The sequence below is a fragment of the Pecten maximus genome, chromosome 16 (assembly GCF_902652985.1).
Source record: "Pecten maximus chromosome 16, xPecMax1.1, whole genome shotgun sequence".
Classification (NCBI taxonomy): domain Eukaryota; kingdom Metazoa; phylum Mollusca; class Bivalvia; order Pectinida; family Pectinidae; genus Pecten; species Pecten maximus.
Window position 1 is genome coordinate 27,924,433 of NC_047030.1, and position 22,095 is coordinate 27,946,527.

The 22,095-nt window shown below is 37.9% G+C and overlaps 1 protein-coding gene across 1 annotated transcript; it reads right to left on the minus strand.

Annotated features, from left to right (window-relative positions):
- Nucleotides 1-16,285: 16,285 nt before the first annotated feature.
- On the minus strand, nt 16,286-17,266 carry LOC117344739. The gene has a single exon (XM_033907567.1). It carries the CDS (start codon nt 17,264-17,266, stop codon nt 16,286-16,288), a length of 981 nt encoding a protein of 326 aa, XP_033763458.1.
- Between the last annotated feature and the right edge of the window lie 4,829 nt (nt 17,267-22,095).

Sequence of the window (22,095 nt, forward strand, 5' to 3'; positions counted from 1 at the left end):
CAGCGTAACGTTTGGTCATCGTACGATTAATTGTGTTTATGGTTTTTTGACACATTTTGGTTTTTGTTTCAATGGTAACTATCTTTGCTATTTTTGGCTTCTTTTGGTGAAGAGTGTATTGAACCTTGTTGGCGTGATCAGGTGGACAGAAACTACCATTTACATATGTCAATACCTTTCGTCTTCACTGAAAAGGTTATCAAGCTTTCGACTTTGCGTGTGTGGCTCGGAAGCGGAGACGAGTTGTCTGGAACAGTTCCGTGTTTTTGATTCCTACAATTACACGATATCAGAACTGACAGTGTCACATCGACAGTGACACTACATCCGACCTCCAGGCTTGTATCGTTTGAAATGGGGGATTTAATATTCTGGTGATCGCATGAATGTTTTAAAAGGTAGTTGTTACCAAACCTGTTGTTTGTTGATTTTGGGCTCACGACGAAAATTTGATGTTGATTAAGATTTAAAAGAACACATATCAGCACATATTTGCGCTCCAACTTGTCTCCCTTGAGGGAACAATGGGAACCAAAGTATTTTGGTATCGATATTTGGAATGGACCATGCTGAACCTTTGGCTGGCTCTTAAAACAGAAACATATTTGGCGCAAATTTATCACGAAAAAACCGGGGACTATAGGTTTCTTCTCCGTCCGTGATGTATGTATGGTCGTACGTACATTGTATGCACTGATATATTTAGGACCAACATAAATTTGTCAGCGCTTTAAAGGCTAAATTCCATGAGGGATTTGGATCAACTTTTACTCAATGATACAAATAACAATAATATCTCGAAAAAAGTGTGAGTGTCAGGGATTTCGGGTTAAGATCAAGGTCGCTGTTACTATTTTTAGCGAGGACCGGTATACGTAGGGGACAGGTATAAACCAGTTTGCTTGTTTTCTTGGTAAATATAATACTGGAATGAAATCATAAATTGTAAGCATTTATATACTAGTAATATAACGCCAAGAATTGTATCACACGATACACAGGTAGATATCAATCGTAAATTGATGGGAAGAATTATTAACTTCATATGCTTAATTTGTTATCTACTTTGACAAGTCAAAATTTAACACATAGTTCGAAAAGATGGATTTGGGAATCATTCAATGGAGAAATGATGATATCCTGTTTGCTATGAAAGCGTTTATTTCAAATAAATCTGAATGGCACAGCGACAACAGTACATGTCGTGAGAGGAAAATGTGCACTAGGTCTAACAAAGGTACACACCAATACAATTGATCGTATTAAACTAATGTATTATATTAAACAGTCAACTAATGTTTTGTATCAAACAATAGATATTATTAATCCTTTGATTTTTCCATGCCTTGGTTGAACAAAATGATTGAAAAAAACAAGTCATGTTTTAATTTTACTTGTGTTTATGAAATCGAACATTTGTACAAGGCTATGAGTCCGTTGGATGTGATTGCGTGTACGCCCGCGTGCTGGATTGTCACAGTATATATATATATATATAGGATCTTAGATGAGTTTTCATTTCATATGAGATTTTATGAAACTAGTCTAGAAGTTTTTGTTTTTGCGAGCCTTTGGATACTTCGATACTTTTTATCACATAATTAAAATATTACAATTTTAATGCAGGTCTATAAACTTGAAACGGTCGACACTCACAACATTAGAAAATATTCCATGAGAAATTATGCGTCCGCCATTAAAAATAGTACCTCGTCTGCAGAAAAAAATTACAAAAAAAACCCCATTATAATAATAAAACACGATATTGACTTAAATGAATTTAATAAATAGCATATTACTGTCAACACATTTAAAGTATTTAAGATAAATTCATTGTCTCTGAACTTCGATCAAATGTATGACATAGTTTATGATGTCAGAGCGCACGACATTCCGTAATGTGACCATGACCTTGTTGTGTGAAAGTTACTCGCTGTCAGAATCTGACACAATAATCCGGCGACGTTTTTGCGGTCTTGGAGGCGAATTATCAGAGTTATTGTATATGTTGATGCTGAAGTGTCCACCGTACACGTTACCACCAAACAGGGTATACACATTTCCCTGAAAAGTGGATGTACTGGCCGATTTCGGTCCCGTCACACACGTGGTGGTTGAGTTGGTGTTTACAACGTTCTGCACACTTGCCACGGCCGAGGTGTTCATTGAAACGTTGTTCTGCACATTTGTCATAGGAGTACTGGTAGAATTGGGATTCGATAGCAATCTGGATATGTTCTTGTGAGTTTCCTCATTGATGTGGCTGTAATTATTAACAGATTGTAAATTACGGTGCCCAGTAAATTGGACGATGGTATTTAGCGAAACTCCTTTGTTTACAAGTGTTTGTACAAGGTGTTTCTTGCACTGTGATTTGTGAGACGTTTGTCTCCAGAGAGTCCAGAGATTTCCCTCATCAATGAGGTAAGTCTGTTTGGGCCTATAGCCTGTCTCTTAAACCATTGGGCTTTCTCGCGCATAGTAGCAATACTGGTATGTGTTGCGATGTAGAAAGGATCATCTGCTTTACGATAATCTGAGGGACGTTTTTCAACATAGAACTTGTAGACATTGAGCGGACATTGAGCGGACATTGTTCAAGTCTCTCAAGATTCGCCCACATTTTGGGAATAACTTGTCGAATGTCGCGAGGATTGCCTCCTTGTCGATTTTTTGTTTTTGTTTGACGCTCCTTAAATTCCAAATATTCCTGTCCATCGGAATCTGTACACAGTGAAACGTCCCCCCGTGTCATAGACCAATGTTCATGTGAACCTCTCAGGCCAAAATGGATAGTGCTGTAAAGCCACAAAGTGTTTATAATAGTGTCCGGATTATGTTTTCCTAGTTGCTTTTTACTCCAGAGTGTTTCTATTTCCTGTCTAGTTATCGAGTCAGCTTTTTGGGGCGATTTCCTAACCCGTTTCGTTTGAGTTCACGTTGTTTTGATTTTAAAACGTCTTGAAGCTGGGAAAACTCCCTACTAGTAACAAGACTGTACCCGTATCTGAATCTTTGTAACTGACAGTCATAACTGCCCATGAAACCCCTGAGTGAACTGGGTTCATAATTAGAACCATCGGATTTCCTGACGGTGATAAAGAATTTGGAAAGCAGTGGGCATAGCTCTGATGGTGGGATATGATGGATGGGCCTATCCTCATTTTCTTTCGCCATGAACGTATTCAAAATTTTCAAATCATAAAATGTCTTGCTTAAAGTGTTTTTATTTGCCTGTGTATCAACAAAGTCTTGAATGGATTCATTTTGAACATCAGCAAATCGAGATTGGTTCTCTTTATCATGAGTTTGTCCTGGTTTCCCCAGTCGATGTCTCTGTCCGACGCCGACGGACGTTTTCAGTTTCGTTCAGGGCTAATCTATCTCCACTCAAATCAACCTCAAAGTCAGTTCCATTAAATAAAACCCTATACAGAGGACCAACAGTTGACTGCATTACCTTTACCACCTTTCCTTTGTATTTGCCATCGATTTTGCCGAATGTGCCCACTGTTAACAGTATCGTGTCGTCCATGTTTACTACGAAGCGTAGAGTAGTACTACAACGCGTAGTAATATCAATAACCGTGGGAAAATGGGATAAGGCTGGCCAATTAAATTTTACGCTAGGATATATGTAACTAGTTAAATATGCAAAATATATGACACGGTCAAATTCACTGGATAAAAGCTCAATTATGTGATAAAGTACGATATCTAATCTATCCACTAGGGTACATGTACATTGTACGCCCGCGTGGTATATGACCACAGTATCGTACGATATCTAATCTAGCCACTAGGGTACGTGTACGTCACGTGGTGGATGACCACAGTATCGTACGATATCTAATCTGACCACTAGACCACGTGAACGTCACGTGGTGGATGACCACAGTATCGTACGATATCTATTCTGACCACAAGACCACGTGTACGTCACGTGGGGGATGACCACAGTATAGTACGATATATAATCTAGCCACTAAGGTACGTGTACGCCCGCGTGGGGGATGACTTCAGTATAGTGCGATATCTAATTTAGCCACTCGACTACCATTAGAGGATATACGGCCAAACTTAATGGGGAGGTCAATCAATCTGCATGTCCACTTGAACGTGCTAAGACGGTGCCAATAAAATTGTCTATCTGCTTTAATTGTGTTTTGGACAGGAAAATGAAGTGCTGAAATTAATTTTGTGGCTGACACGCATTAAGGTAAAATAAGAGTTCTCTAATACCCGTCAGCCTTCATCACCACGTGATCCATCTCGTGGTAAGCATGTATTCAAGATTCACCATGATTTTTTCACATTGCTTGTGCCGATAAGTCAGATTAAGGTTGAACACTCTTTAATAAAAGCAAGTTGAGATAGATACCTCCAGATATAATGCAAAACATTCCATTCACTATTTCCTCTTGCTGGTAAAACAGGTAGTTTTCTATGATTTCTTGACAGTTTTTAACTCTAACTCCCTGCATGTTTGGATATTTTCCTCGAGTTGTATGTAACAAAATGATACTAAAGTTTTCATGTTAAAATATTTCCGGAACGAGTAACGCAAAGTTTAGAAAGGTGGAGGCGGATGAACTCATTTAGAGAACCAGTTGTTAGCCGGATTCGACCTTAGTTTATAAGGTGGTTGTCGTCCAGGCAGGAGACGCTTACCATACAGGAGTACCTGGTCCTGTGTTCGTTTTCAATTATCTTCATTCAAATTTACTTGTGTATTAATCATTTGCCCTTGTTTTATTCATTCTATCTTGGGATTAGGGTTTCGCTATAATGATATTTTCTTCTGCTTTAGAACATCCCATTCCGTTCATTATATATATTGAATCTTACCTTCCTGAATCTGTCCAACTTGAAGCTATGCGTATAATAACGGGTCTCCGAAGAGGTACTCCTCCTCACATTTTATATACTGAAACACAACAAGAGTCATTAAGCTCAAGAAGACAAAATCATAAACTAATACTAATGTTTAAAGTCATCAATAATTACACTCAAGCATATCTCTTCAATATCATACAACCATTCTTAAATGTAAACAATGTCTATACCCTCAGAAATAATAGAGTCTTCAATATACCACAATCACGAACTACTAGCTATATGAAAAGTGTCTTTCCTTCAACAATGACTATGTGGAATGCACTTGACAGTACCGTAAGAGAATCTACTTCAGTTTCTTCTTTTAAATGTAGTATAAAAGTAACTATCAATTTGCCTGTATCTGAAATCTTCATCAATTCTCTTCCGAGGAAACTTAACATAATTTTATGTCACCTAAGGAATTTTAAAAGTAATTTAAATAGTGATAGAGAGGATATTGAGCATTTTTTCTTTCAGTGTCCCCTATATTCCAACTTCAGACACCATATTACATCCATTTATAATTTATTAGATATATAAATCTTCATTGTTTATTATACGGTATTCTCAATGCATCTGATCATTTAAATAATTTTATACTTAATCATGTTAACCTAGAAATTTAATTATCTAAACGTCTCTCTATGTAACATGATGTTGGTAGCAAACATACTATAATATATATATAGATATATATTTCTATGTCTAGCAAGTTTTGTTTTTGTATATTGTAACAACATTCTAGTATGAATGTGTGAATAAATGTGTGGATGAATCCTTGTTAATTATTTTATTACATACAAGTCATCGTGTATAGGCCTGACAGAAAGATGCTGTACTTTTACTTCACTAAAGATTAATGCTACTTTTATGAATCTTAGCAATGCTATTGGTCTATTTAATAAATAATACCTTTTATGTATGTATTGGAAGGACGAATATGGTTCCTATCACCGTCTTACTCTTGTATAAATACATTTACCTTCCATACTTTATAATTATACTTTAGCATCAAAAGAGGGAGTGTAACATCTTTCTGTCATGTCTAACCTGAAGTTTTTTTTCTGGAAGAAGACTTATATAGGCTTAGCCTGTTGTCTGATTCTTTTAACAATGCTGTATTTGCATGCATACATATTTGTATGTATTATGTATGTATTGTTAATAAAATATTTTGAAATTGAAATTATATACATTTTGAATGATCATAATCTGGCTGTGTATGCAGTAAATGTTATAAAGCTATTACATGGAGGAATATCTTTAGAAGGGATTTCAGGACACAATGCGATTCACGTTTTAGTACACAGGACATGTTACTTTAAAAGATTTCACTAAACTTCAATTTTAATGAAAAAAATACAAACACCAATTTGAATTTCCTGCTTATGTTCAACATTTCACAGGATAGATATGAGGTATTATTGCTTGCTTCAATTTTCAACGGCACCAGAGGATTATAGGATTGGTTATTTCGATAACAAACTTTACCTGTCTTGTCCCCAATATGATTGTCTTAAATATCGTCTCTCGTATACCTTTGACAATTATTATATAAAGAAAGCATAGAAAGTGTACCTCCGTTGCCAAACCAAACGGCAGCATTTTCTTTTCAATAGATATGAGTCGAATTTGGCAAATTTATGGAGGCTGAAAACTCCCAAAGGGTTGCTTTACTGTCAACGTTTATTCGATATTTATGGCCATGTTCTCAAATATCTCGATTTTGGTGATAGTTATTGTTGACGGAGATCCTGACAACGTCTTCATTTGGGAGAGGATGATGACGATAATAAACTTTCCAATTTATTATTTATTTTTGTTATCATATGTGTCGGTACAATTTGGGCTGTCACTTTTGAACATTTACTGTTAATATGGTAATATCTTAAGAAGGAGAAAATACTCGTTCCCCTTTCTGTATAGTATTTTCAATGATTAAAATTGTAATTGTTAATGAATAACGAATAATGTACAATAACTAAAAATATCTTCCGGTATGAGGACGTCATAGTCGCCATCCCGACCTTCGGATGTGTGAAGGACGCGGTCTTCATACCGACCTTTTTGTGTTTAAATATTAAACTAGGTCAATATCAGATAGATATTGGAATTTAAGTATTTGAAATTAATAACAGCATTGTACAGTTTATCAATGGGACTACTTTGTTGACTGTCAATGTTTTGTCTGTTGCTGCACGTGGTACACTAACACACGCCACTGGCTATGCTAGAACACCCCATGTATGTTACACTCTGATGCCTGTCAAAAGTCTGACAATCAATACTTAAATAAAGATGTTTAGTCATGGTCTCTATACCGACCTAAAGAAGTTTGGTTTGGTTTGATTTTATTTGTTTAACGTCCTATCAACAGCTAATGTCATTTAAGGACGGCCTCCCGTGCGTGCGATATGCATGCGTTTGATGAGTGCGTATGCGTGTTTTGGGAGGCTGCAGTATGTTTGTGTTAAGTCTCCTTGTGATAGGCCGAACTTTTGCCGATTTATAGTGCTAACTCCCTGAAGGATACTGCCGAAGACACCCAGCAAGACACCCCACCTGGTCACATTATACTGACAACGGGCGAACCAGTCGTCCCACTCTTAATATGCTGAGCGCTAAGCAGGAGCAGCAACTACCATTTTTTAAAGACTCTGGTATGTCTCGGCCAGAGGGCAGAACCAAAAGCCTTCATCACAGGGGCGAACGTGCGGGTGTGGTAGTCGTACCGGCATACAGTATAGTGGTGAGTGGAGGGTGTGGTAGTCATACCGACATACAAGTGTGTGGACAGTATAGTGGTGAGTGGAGGGTGTGGTAGTCATACCGACATACAAGTGTGTGGACAATATAATGGTGAGTGGAGGGTGTGGTAGTCATACCGACATACAAGTGTGTGGACAGTATAGTGGTGAGTGGAGGGTGTGGTAGTCATACCGACATACAAGTGTGTGGACAATATAGTGGTGAGTGGAGGGTGTGGTAGTCATACCGACATACAAGTGTGTGGACAGTATAGTGGTGAGTGGAGGGTGTGGTAGTCATACCGACATACAAGTGTGTGGACAATATAATGGGGAGTGGAGGGTGTGGTAGTCATACAGACATACACATGTGTGGACAATATAATGGTGGGTGGAGGGTGTGGTAGTCATATCGACATACACATGTGTGGACAGTATAGTGGTGAGTGGAGGGTGTGGTAGTCATACCGACATACAAGTGTGTGGACAATATAATGGTGAGTGGAGGGTGTGGTAGTCGTACCGACATACAAGTGTGTGGACAGTATAGTGGTGTGGTTAATTACCGCAGAAAATCTACGGGGTCATTGTTGATTTCTCACGTCATGTTTACTTCCTGACCCCGGGTCGGTGTTTCAGGAAAATGACACTTATCGTTACTAGTATAAATCGGTGTAATTTACACAATCATACTTAAACGAAGCGATCTACGGACTGTCGCGGTTATTGCATTGTTCCGCTGACATCTTGCTGATTGATTAACAGGCCGAGAGCCAGGCCGATCTTGTGACATATTCATCCTAGACATACAATTTAACAAGAAACCTGATACGTTGATATGGAAAGCGGGTCGGTTTCCTTGCGGATCCCTTTTAAGGCTTCAAGAAGCTAAGATCGATGTTATTTCTATATTTTATGCTATAGCTCTTACATTAAAAGAATATTTAATAAATCTGCGAGCAGTAACATGAGTCATGTGGACGCCGTATATAATAACTTAATATCACAAGTGTCTTGTCTCACCATGTACGGGTTTTAATTTCTACGCACAATCCCCCAATTTGTCAATCAAATATTTTCTCAGTTTACACCATTCCTATATGAACTCTAAGATACCTAAATAACTTGTTAAGTCATTCGTAATTACTGTTTAATTTGGTGCGGAAATGCTAATTGATGACATCAGTTATTCTCAATACCTACAATCAAAAACTCACTAGTGTCGAACACGCTTGAATCGAATACATCGGATGAGTCGAATGTTTCGTTCGGTCCCGATTTTTTTCCTTTCTTTATCTTAGTAATTAAACACGGATGATTCGAACACTGTTGAACCGAATACTGCGGTTGTGTCGAATATATTTTGTGGTCCCTCCCTTCTTAACTATACCAAAATTTCCATTTTTGTGTCGAACATCAAAGGCGTCATGCTTTCTCACCGAACGGACGATAGAGCCGACGTTTAATGGTGGCAGACATCACTATCTACCCACATACACACGATATTTCCTATCCATGCAATACAAACCAAGTCAGCCACTCAACTTCTTCACCTTTTTTTCAATTTTCAACTTTAACTTTGTTTATTCCTTCTCTTTACAAAAAAACACAATGTAAATAGAGAGAACATATTTACAACATTCAACAATTACAATTTATATTGAGGACAAATCATATAACTTTTTAAACAGCACTTTGATAAATTTACATAAATTCCTTAAAGTTTTGATATTGGTAGAGTTCATTACCTGTGAAAATTTAACAATATAAGGTATAGTATACAAGTATTTCTTAATATATAATTTTCGTACAACAATCAAAAATGGGCATTTTAATTAATAATGAAATTCATCACCGATGTCGTTGGTATCACAGTGTGGACAAATTCTATTTTGATCATTTACATTATGCCATCTTCCAGTTTCTACATTGAATTTATGGTTACTTGTTCTAAATTTACAGAGCAACATTCTTTCTTTGTCATTTAGTATATCCAAATATTTATCAAAATTGCATTCTTTGTTATGTATTCTTTAACAAACTGATATCGAAGAGTTGAGAATATCACTTTCCCATTTTTGTAAAAAATGATGGGACAATGTTTACTTTACTTTAACTTTTACCCATTGAGGGTTCAAATTGCCTTGAAACTGTGAATTTCATATATACATTAAGGTTTAAAATGTCTTGTATAAAACTTAAGTATAGGACTGCTCTATTTTCATTAATAAAAACATAATATAACATATAATACATTACAACATTAAGTTTACTTTCTTTTGACAGAATCATATTTGACCAATAATTAATCATCTTTGTTGTTATCCCAATCAGAATTGGGATTGTTCCAAGTTCACCATAAACCATGTAGCTAGGTGAACTTTTTTGAAACCTTATAGTAGTTTTATTATTTGATTGTTTGCAAAACCCCATATTTCGCATCCATATAAAACAGTTGGTTTCACTATTTTTTCAAATAAATCAAAAATTTAATTGATAGATAAATTCAATTTCCTGCCTTTTTTCAATACATCATACATCGCAATAGAGGTTTTCTTTTGATAGTATGCCTCTAGGCATCATTAAATGAAGATGAACACTGTACCTAAATTCGTAAATTTCTTCACACATTAAATTACTACGTTTGCAAATTGGAAAACATTATTATTGACAAATCTTCCTTTTGAAAAAAAGCAAATACATTTTGTTTTATCACTGTTAACTCTTAACTTCCAGAGTATACAATATTCACTAAATGCATCAAATCAAGCTGATTTTGTAAGTCAGTGGGATTATCAGAAAATAAAACTGTGTCATCTGCATATAGTATAGTTCCCTTTCAAATTTATTGCTGAGGCATTCAATGCCAGAAGATTGTACGTACACCAGCCTAAATGCCTGAAGCTTTTTAAACCATTACTGAGGATTTCTTTCCTAATCTCCATATACTGTGATATAATGTTCCATGACACGAATTATCGTATACTTTCAAGCAAAATACACGCCCATGATTGGTGCGGCAACGTTAACATAAAATAGAAGACTTATTATAACTGAAGTCCGCGACCTAAATATTCTACAAAACGCTGGAATTTCTAAGTCCTCTATATTCTCCTGAAAACTCCATTCAAATACAACACATCAAATAAATGCAAGAGAGCCGAGCGAACGATGAATTCGGGAAGAACGGAAAATAAAATAAACGGTTACAGCTGACGTGTAAAAAGTCCTAGTAATGGTTGTATTATAAACATGCAGAGTTATAGAGCCAGCTTTTGTGTATCACATAACCTACATTTGTACATAAATGTACGAGACAATGAGTTTACAAAGTACCTATCCTTAGACATCGTGAGACATATCGCCCCTCCAGCGACCATTGTCTTTTCCAGCATCTTTCATTTACGTCATCATTCTCTGCTTTAATGTAAACCCAAATTCATGTCATCAGCAGCTTCCCTCCGGAGTTTACTTTGCACTTCTGATCACGTGATATAACTTGTTACTTTATTCTTATGGATTAACTAAAAATGTAGATTGTCCTCGCACTAAAGGTGTGAACATTGACATATCTAAATACTCATAGCTACATGTCAACTAGAAGATCGCCATCGTGAACACGTCTACGATGCGTCTAGACGGAAGAGTCTTTCTTTCTTGGTGGAGTACATGTAGGTTACTTTTGAAGCTTTTATCAAATAAAACTGTTCTATGTGGACTCCGACAATGTCCGCTGATATCGTGTGCCCGTTTTATGTCATTTACAACTGCAGTATACAGCTATATATGAGCACCCCGTTGTCCGAAAGATGAGTTTTCACTGTAGGCAAAAAGTGTAACCATATCTGAAAAGCTCTGTAATACTTAGACGAAGAGTTCAAAACGTATCCCAACATTTGTCTAGCTTGTAGCTTCTTATTTTGAGACGCCGGCCGTTCCGCAATCCCTCAATCTCCTTTTTATTCCATGTTTAAAGTCCTCTACGTGGGAGATCAATCATCTGACCATAGACCCAGTCAAAATCTTTTTCTAATACTAATATACGCGGAAGTTAACTTCCTATAAACAATCCCCCCCATTGATACATACATGTATGTCACGAATCATTTTAACTTTCACATGCGGGTCTATTTTTCCATCCCCATGTCGTATAATGCATGCCTGACAATCCGTTAACCTCTTAGATCCTTCAAGGATTGATCCTACCTGTCCCTCCACAAAACACTTCAATGTTCTTACTACAGCCACCAGTTCCCGCAATGTAGAACGTTTCGTTCGTCTCGAGGTTCAACCACACATCAACAACTTCACTTTCATTTACTGGTAATAATGGCCACCGTACCCAATACCCGACGCGTCGTTGTAAATAGCAACACCGTGATTGCATTTTCGATCAATATGCCTCCCATGTATGGGTTCTGCCATTTTCTATCCAGAACCGCAGTTCGTCTAGATCGTCCTTGCTAATATACATCTAAACCTGCATACATGTACGTAAATAATCTGACCCAAAACACCTGTCAAACTTCGCGCGGATATGCCTAACCTTCCGACCGACACCATGTCTCAAACACCTTTTAGTTTAAACATATTGTAAGGATTGGGCACAATTCCAACTGATGTAATATCCTTTTCTACATGATTGCCCTCCCCAAATGATATTTAACATCAAATTGTGGTGTAATCTAACCAATCACACTAAAGGCATTTAATTCAATTCTGAATGTACAGTATACAGACGATAGTGGTTTGATGTTAGACGAGTCAGAGAGTCGCTTAGTGAATCTGTTTTGGAGTTAGATAGTTTTGAAAAATCTCCGGTTTAAAAATTATTACCAATAAAACTAAACAGTGATATAACGTACCGGCCCGACATGAACTTACAGTAGGGAAAAACAGGATTTTTCAGTTGACATCGATCAAATTCCTAAAATGAATTTTGATAAGAAAATTGTAAAGCTTAAAGCACTTGTTTCGGCGTATAACACCTTTTTGTAAAATCAATGTTATTAAGTCATTATTGATTTCACAGCTCAAATATTTATTTATTTATTTGCCTAACCCACCAGAGTTTATCACACAGTTAAACTTGTTATTTTTGGAGTCTTTATGGAATGGAAAATGTCACAAGATTAAAAAAGATGTTGTTACACAAGCTTATATAGGTAGTGGGCTAAAACTGGTCGACTTGTATGTGTTTATCCATTCTCTAAAGCTTAGCTGGATAAGAAGGATATTTCGGTCATCAGGCAAATGAACTTTGATTCTTAAGTCAACTATTGATTTAAACAAGCAGTATAAATGTGGAATAGAATACATACAAATATGTAGTTCTAACAGTAAACAAGTTTTGCAAGATGTATTTAAAGCCTATTTTATCTTAAATAAGTTTGTGTTTTTCCTAACTGGTTCAAGGCAGGTTTTTTTATAGTGAAAAATGTTTCTTATTGATGAAGAGTTTTTACAATATTTCAGAATTAATTCTATTCATTATCATTGCTTAGTTGTGGCTATCAGAAGGTACAATTCTCAATGTATTAAAAATATAACGATTTTCAGATGGAAAGAGCTCCACAACCTACTATACCACTTATATCTTCAAGAATAAAAACACAGCTTAAGACCTTAACCATCTGATCATAGCGCCAGTATCAACGCCTACTGACACCAGAAAAATGGCACCAAGAGTTAACGTTGATAAAGAAAAATGGACAAAAATTACAAACTTCATTTTGTAATAACTTTCAATATGGATATGGTTTCAATCTAGAATCGTCCTCCAAATTTCAATAACAAACATAGAAATAAAATTAAAACCAAGTCATTTATGTACTTCTTGTAATTAAAGAATTGAGTGAATTTGCATTGCTCACGGGAATGTAGAGAAGTACAAGTGTTCCTACAGAGATTAGAAAACTTGTTATACTTTTAGTACCTTTTGCTTATAATAAAGAATCATTTCTTTTCAGAATAGTGGCACGCCAATGTAGTTATGTTATGTTATGTTGACTATTAAATATTAATTATTAATAAGCAGTATACGTATATACAAAACTAGACGTCGTAACGGCTCTTTGAATATCAACGCATTGATTAATACCATTAAAGATAATTTCAAAGTTCAAAAATACATACAGGGTCAAAAAGAAAGCATCAATGGAATACACTAGGCAATCAAATTATCAGTGTTATTGAATGACTTCGACCAGCCATGATATATTATATAGATTAAGATATTTCACACCTGTCTGTATATTGTAATAAAAGGATTTTAATGGACAGAGTACAGGTATTTCACCCGCGTAGCTCATTTATGTATTTATTTATTTGTTAACATATGAAATCTATTATATTGTTAAATGTATTAAGGAAAATGATTTTCCTCTCTTTCCTGCATTAAAAAAACAAGTTAAGGTCAATGAACGTGTTTGAGGATGTTAATATCAACTATAACAGTGGACCTTTTACTAAATTGAGAATATGTGAATGTGTGACTATCTGCTATTTAGGTTTATCATGCTAAATAAAATAAATACAAAAAATGCTGTAATCCACTCAAGGGTTAAGGAGCAGAGTTTTAAAGCAAAATATCAGCAAAATTCTACTTTTTGTGGCCCCGCCCCTCTAACCCAGGGGCCACACCAGCCTCATTTATATACGATATGATCGATATGATATATTTGAAGAAGCTCAATTTTTTAAAGAACCTACAAAACTTTTTAGAAAGGTATTTACTAGAACTGCCTCCCAAATTGGCCACAGCATACTGTAAATTTAGAACAGGTTATACAAAATATCGATCGTAAGTGGCAGATGGTCTGATATACCAAGTGAAAATAGAATTTATACTTTATGTAACTTAAGAGAAATAGGCGACCACGTTCATTATTTATCAAACTGTGATCAATAATTTGTTCTCAATAGAAGACGGAAATATATGTCTAGATATTATAATGATAGACCAAACACTTTTAAAGTCTATACATTATTCAATTACGTATCTCAAATGAACATTTTCCTGGACTGATTTAATATTGTAAAGAGATGGTTAAATATCCTGATTTTAACATATATTAGATCTATTGGTATCTATTTGTTTGTATTTATATTATCAACAAATGTCATCGTCTTGTTTTGGTAATCGTCACCGTTTACCTGGACGGCTGGAATGTTCGGCGGTGATCATTGCCGGGATTAGTATATCGACTTGCTACCTTGTGGAAGGATTAGTAACTATACTGGGGAGGGGTGAACTGTACTTAGTCTACCTGAGGAGACAAATCAACAGTTACCTCCTGTAACATAACTAGGAATGAATTAAAATTTAATCTATCTCCGTACTTTACTTAACACTTTTGAAACCAACTTAATATGTAAATGTTTAGAATAGTCTGAAACGTGCTCACCTAATTGTTTTGAACATAACACACTTTTAGCGATCTAAGAATATGTGTTGACAATCTGTACACAAGAGAAAATCGATTTACTTTAGTATAAAGTAATAGGTTTTTGAATAAAGGAATTCACTTTTATTAACAAACACGGGTGCGAATATGTACCATAGTGTAATCAAAGGTCCTCTAAGCCCCAATTGGCCTTCCCGTATGTTTGCCCCAGTGCCAATGTAGGTTGATACAGTGGTCTGACGATTCATTTTCATCTACATTTGCAGATTTCCCTTTGATTGAGCGCTACTGCTGTAGTAATTCCTTCACCGGAGTTTTGCTATTTTGGCAGTATTGCGCCCTATGTTTCATTGGAGATGTCCCCAGAGAGATGATGAGAGTGATATGATGAGTGAGATAGGGATGAGAGAGATTCGTGTTGGAGTGAATAGCACTTTGTTTGACATTTCATATCAAAATATTTCACTACGTGTTACCGTAGCCCGCGGTAAAACAACTGCACACTAATTTAAAAAGATACAAATGTTGATTTATGATGAAACAGTACATATGTATATGTGTACTACTGACATTATATTTACTATATATCATATTCTAATTATTATAACAAATTAATTGTTTCACTTTTACATTATAACCTTATGTGTAGTTATTGACCAGTTTTGCTAATGAGTTTAATTAACATTCGTTAATTATGTGATATGTATAATCTGTCGTCTACTACATCACTGTACTGTTACTATGGTGACTGCCTAACCGGGGTCAATAATGTTTACAGGGGTCAGGCTCCCGGTGTGAACAGGTAGATATAGGGTTTAGCTAAGAGGAGTCCGACAAAATCATGTCGCATTTATTTGGTTTTTCTGTGTGTGGTGCTTTCTATAGGGCCATACACTGGTTGTGTTTGATGTTTTCTGTAGGGTCAACCGTGATGACACCCTGGTTGTGTGTGATGTTTTCTGTAGGGTCAACGGTGATGACACCCTGGTTGTGTGTGATGTTTTCTGTAGGGTCAACCGTGATGACACCCTGGTTGTGTGGGATGTTTTCTGTAGGGTCAACCGTGATGACACACTGGTTGTGTGGGATGTTTTCTGTAGGGTCAACCGTGATGACACCCTGGTTGTGTGGGATGTTTTCTGTAGGGTCAACCGTGATGACACACTGGTTGTGTGGGATGTTTTCTTTAGAGTCAACCGTGATGACACCCTGGTTGTGTGGGATGTTTTCTGTAGGGTCCACCGTGATGACACCCTAGTTGTGTGGAATGTTTTCTGTAGGGTCCACCGTGATGACACCCTGGTTGTATGGGATGTTTTCTGTAGGGTCCACCGTGATGAAACCCTGGTTGTGTGGGATGTTTTCTTTAGGGTCAACCGTGATGACATCCTGGTTGTGTGGTATGTTTTCTGTAGGGTCAACCGTGATGACATCCTGGTTGTGTGGGATGTTTTCTGTAGGGTCAACCGTGATGACACCCTGGTTGTGTGGGATGTTTTCTGTAGGGTCAACCGTGATGACACCCTGGTTGTGTGGGATGTTTTCTGTAGGGTCCACCGTGATGACACCCTGGTTGTGTGGGATGTTTTCTGTAGGGTCAACCGTGATGACACCCTGGTTGTGTGGGATGTTTTCTGTAGGGTCAACCGTGATGACACCCTGGTTGTGTGGGATGTTTTCTGTAGGGTCAACCGTGATGACATCCTGGTTGTGTGGGATGTTTTCTGTAGGGTCCACCGTGATGACACCCTGGTTGTGTGGGATGTTTTCTGTAGGGTCCACCGTGATGAAACCCTGGTTGTGTGGGATGTTTTCTTTAGGGTCAACCGTGATGACATCCTGGTTGTGTGGTATGTTTTCTGTAGGGTCAACCGTGATGACATCCTGGTTGTGTGGGATGTTTTCTGTAGGGTCCACCGTGATGACACCCTGGTTGTGTGGGATGTTTTCTGTAGGGTCCACCGTGATGAAACCCTGGTTGTGTGGGATGTTTTCTTTAGGGTCAACCGTGATGACATCCTGGTTGTGTGGTATGTTTTCTGTAGGGTCAACCGTGATGACATCCTGGTTGTGTGGGATGTTTTCTGTAGGGTCAACCGTGATGACACCCTGGTTGTGTGGAATGTTTTCTGTAGGGTCAATCGTGATGGCACCCTGGTTGTGTGGGATGTTTTCTGTAGGGTCAACCGTGATGACACACTGGTTGTGTGTGATGTTTTCTGTAGGGTCCACCATGATCACACCCTGGTTGTGTGGAATGTTTTCTGTAGGGTCAACCGTGATGACACCCTGGTTGTGTGGGATGTTTTATGTAGGGTCAACCGTGATGACACAATGGTTGTGTGGGATGTTTTCTGTAGGGTCAACCGTGATGACATCCTGGTTGTGTGGTATGTTTTCTGTAGGGTCAACCGTGATTACATCCTGGTTGTGTGGGATGTTTTCTGTAGGGTCAACCGTGATGACACCCTGGTTGTGTGGGATGTTTTCTGTAGGGTCAACCGTGATGACACCCTGGTTGTGTGGGATGTTTTCTGTAGGGTCCACCGTTGTGACACCCTTGTGTGGTGTTTTCTGTAGGATCAACCGTGATGACATGCTGGATATGGGGTGTTTTCTGTTAAGAACTTTCTATGCACAACTTTTTGAGGAACAGAGATAAGACATGGCCAAGGCCTAAATTCAAAATAGCCGCCTGTTGACCATTTTGTTTTTCAATCAGACTAAAAATCTAACATACACCTTTAGGGACCAAGCTGAATTCGTGCGATTTTTTTTTTTTTTTTTTAGAAAGAGCGATAATAAACTTCAAATAGCAAAATTCAAAATGACCGCTATTTTTCCCGATTAGTCTTAAAATTGAACATGCACCTGGGAACCACGGATAACATCCTCGAGAACCGCTCAAAAGATTTGGTTCATATTAATACCGGGCTTGATATCATATTCTAGTGGTTATCGCTAGTGGATGTCAACGGACTCGTTTGACACAATCTTAATGATTTTGTTTTATTGCAAACGAACGCCATACATTGATTATTCCTCAGCAAATTCGGTTCTTTGCTCATGAATTTGGCCATTCATGACTTTGGCCATTCATGACTTGATGAAAACATGCAATAATTCTTCTAAAACTAGCATTATTTATTTATCTTTTCACTTTTTGAAATATATTTTGTGAGTGATACAGTTCTATCTTGAGAATTTGATGAAATTTATTGACGTTTGACCGACAGATTTAACTGATTGTTGAACACTAAAACATCGAGGTGATATGTCCAAGAACTGTTAGATTTCTTAAGGTCACAATCAACAAAACGCCAGCCGGTATCAACTGGACAACTCACTGAGGCAAATATATACAAAATGTACCTCCAAACCGACACATAGAGTTGACGTCAGCAAAGAATTTATCCTCAAAAAAACCGACTTCAGTTAGAATAGAATGCAACATTTAGTTAACTCCATCTGAACAATAAAGGGACCGAGTCGGAGTAAGATGGAAGTGTTGAGTCCACTCCCATTTGAGAAACGTTTAGCGTTGGCTAATAAAACTATAAACATATTACCTTAGTTGGGAAGGAACATTTCTTCTCTCGTAAAAAGCCAAGGTCTAGTTGTGATTTAGTCTATGATCACCCGATGGGGTATGGAACAAGGGACTAGGAAGTAAGTCAAACGTAATTAAGCTGTAACACATCGACCCAACCCGCCTTATATGACCCGTCACACTTTATGGGACTTATATCAGAAAACAGAAAACGTCATTAAATCAAACTAATCGTATTGACAAACGTTAAGCAGACCTCACCAATCTCAATGAAATAGAAGCTCGTCTTTTGGAAACACACTTTGAATAGCACCAATAAACACCAATTTAGAGATGGTTATCGACTAATGAATACAATTGCATTATACGCCTACGTCCTTATAAGACTACTTATGTATGTATGTATGTATGTATATGTATGTATGTATGTATGTATGTATGTATGTATGTATGTATGTATATGTGTGTGTGTGTGTGTGTGTGTGTGTGTGTGTGTGTGGTGTGTGTGTGTGTGTGTGTGTGTGTGTGTGTGTGTGTGAGTGTGTGTGTGTGTGTGTGTGCGGGCGGGCAGGCAGGTAGGCAGGTAGGTAGGTGTAAGGGTGTGTATGTGCGCGTGTGCGTGCGTGCGTGAAGAGGGAAGTTTAAGTTTAAGTTAAGCTCAGTAATGTAATTTGCAAAGGTACAATAGCTTATTCCCCAGAAGAAATATATGTGTTGGGGAACATATTTTTCGCAATTGTATAGTGAAACAAGGAGAGGTGATTTCGATCAGAAATTCTATGATTATTTAAATTCAAAATGATCGTCTCATATCGATTAGACAATGAGAGAAATAAAAAAAAAAAAAAAACATTACAGAAACTGACTTCAAAATTAGGAAACCCGAAAAAAGTACCTGGATCGGATTTTAACACCAAAGAACTTTTACGACTCAGGAAAAGATTTTAAAATGTGTATCTTGAAACTCTTCAAAGCGTTTATTCGGTGTGATCACTAGACAATAATTGTATCAAGATAACAACAAAAAGATCTAACTACAGGTGTTTGTTGTGGTCGGTTGGCACAGTCGTAACACGCTTGCTTTCATCTAAGCGGCCAGTGTCGATCCCCGATCTAGGCGGCCAGGATCGATTCCCCGATCTACGCGGCCAGTGTTTATTCCCTGATCTAAGCGGCCAGGATCGATTCCCTGATCTAGGCGGCCAGTGTCGATTCCCCGATCTAGGCGGCCAGGATCGATTCCCTGATCTAAGCGGCCAGGATCGATTCCCTGATCTAGGCGGACAGTGTCGATTCCCCGATCTAGGCGGCCAGGATCGATTCCCCGATCTTAGCGGCCATTGTCGATTCCCCGATCTAAGCGGCCAGTGTCGATTCTCCGATCTAAGCGGCCAGTGTCGATTCCCCGATCTAAGCGGCCAGTGTCGATTCCCCGATCTAGGCGGCCAGTGTCGATTCCCCGATCTACACGGCCAGTGTCGATTCCCCGATCTAAGCGGCCAGTATCGATTCCCCGATCTAAGCGACCAGTGTCGATTTCCTGATCTACACGGCCAGTGTCGATTCCCCGATCTAAACGGCCAGTATCGATTCCCCGATCTAAGCGGCCAGTGTCGATTCCCTGATCTACACGGCCAGTGTCGATTCCCCGATCTAGGCGGCCAGTGTCGATTCCCCGATCTAGGCGGCCAGGATCGATTCCCTGATCTAAGCGGCCAGGATCGATTCCCTGATCTAGGCGGCCAGTGTCGATTCCCCGATCTAGGCGGCCAGGATCGATTCCCCGATCTTAGCGGCCATTGTCGATTCCCCGATCTAAGCGGCCAGTGTCGATTCTCCGATCTAAGCGGCCAGTGTCGATTCCCCGATCTAAGCGGCCAGTGTCGATTCCCCGATCTAAGCGGCCAGTGTCGATTCCCCGATCTACACGGCCAGTGTCGATTCCCCGATCTAAGCGGCCAGTATCGATTCCCCGATCTAAGCGACCAGTGTCGATTTCCTGATCTACACGGCCAGTGTCGATTCCCCGATCTAAACGGCCAGTATCGATTCCCCGATCTAAGCGGCCAGTGTCGATTCCCTGATCTACACGGCCAGTGTCGATTCCCCGATCTAAGCGGCCAGTGTCGATTCCCCGATCTAAGCGGCTAGAGTCGATTCCCCAATCAGAAGAGAAACAGTATGGGCCATATGCTCGACCACGTCGGGTTTCCCAGGGTTCTCCAGCCCCCTCCTAAAACATCTTCAATCCGGTCCAACAAACGTGATTAATATCAGTTTATATAACTTGTTTCGCAATCGTTATGTAATAAATAAAGTTTCCCTTTTTAACTACAGAGCGATAACTCTGTCCTTGGATTTTTTGTTTAATATCTTCTTGACATATTAGAAAATGATCTTGGTGAAAATAATACAATTATACCTTCCCCTGTCATTTCGGTGTCAGAAGTAATATCATTATATATCATCCCTGCCAACTCGGTGTTAGAAAAGAACATGGATCTTTACCTGTACTTCCTACAATTAAGGGGATGATCAATGATTATAACATTAAAATGTTTAAGAAATAGACTTTGACAGAACATGGCGAAATGGATTGTTTTATAAGTTACATTAATATGGAATAGTCGGTAAATTATGAAACATTGTATTGAGGAGTCACACGTGAAGTGAGAAATAAGTCAACTCTGTGACATCCTGTTATTACTCGTGTGAGATGTGGAGGTGTGATCATTTGCTCATATAAAAGTGCATGTACAAGTGATGATCGAAATTAAATTTTGTTATCTATCTTCTTCAATCAATTGCACATATAGTTATCTTCGTCAAGCAAAGCAATGCTACCCAAGTTATAATTATTTATTGATCTTTTTATTTTTCCAAATGTTTTACTTTTTATTTGTTAAATCCAGTTGCTTTACCTTGTGCCAATACAATATTTTTAAATCCAATAGAAAAGTATGTCTGTGTGTTAGTAATCTCTCCATGTTTAATGTAAACTTTATTTTATTCATTCATTGGTAACACATGAAAAGTAGACACAATCAGAAAAAAAATACAGCATGAAATGGATTCAGAAACAAGTTTTTTAAAAACTTATATTAATCCGTCTCCGTTATTGACTCATCAATTTAGCATGGTAACAAAGTGGGAGAATGAATATGAATATTGAAATAACTCTATATTGGAAAGAGACAGGTAGTGGGAAATGATAAGATGAGAAGGGAAAGAGAAAGAGGGAGACTGCCGATACCATTGTTCATTTAAAAAGAACTGCATGCTGATACAACTGTGAAAACGATAAATACAGAGTTGAAACGTGGAATTAATCGAATCTCTTGGAGCTGATAATGAATTGTTGCACACATTTAAAAATCAAGGAATTTTCGTCAAAAGTTAAGTTGTTGCTGCCAAAAAGTAATATTTCTGTCGAAATAGGATGTTTTAGGGCAAAGAGGGAACGATTTCGAAGGTCGGAAAAAAGTCTACAATGTAATAAAAAATGTTCGTTAGT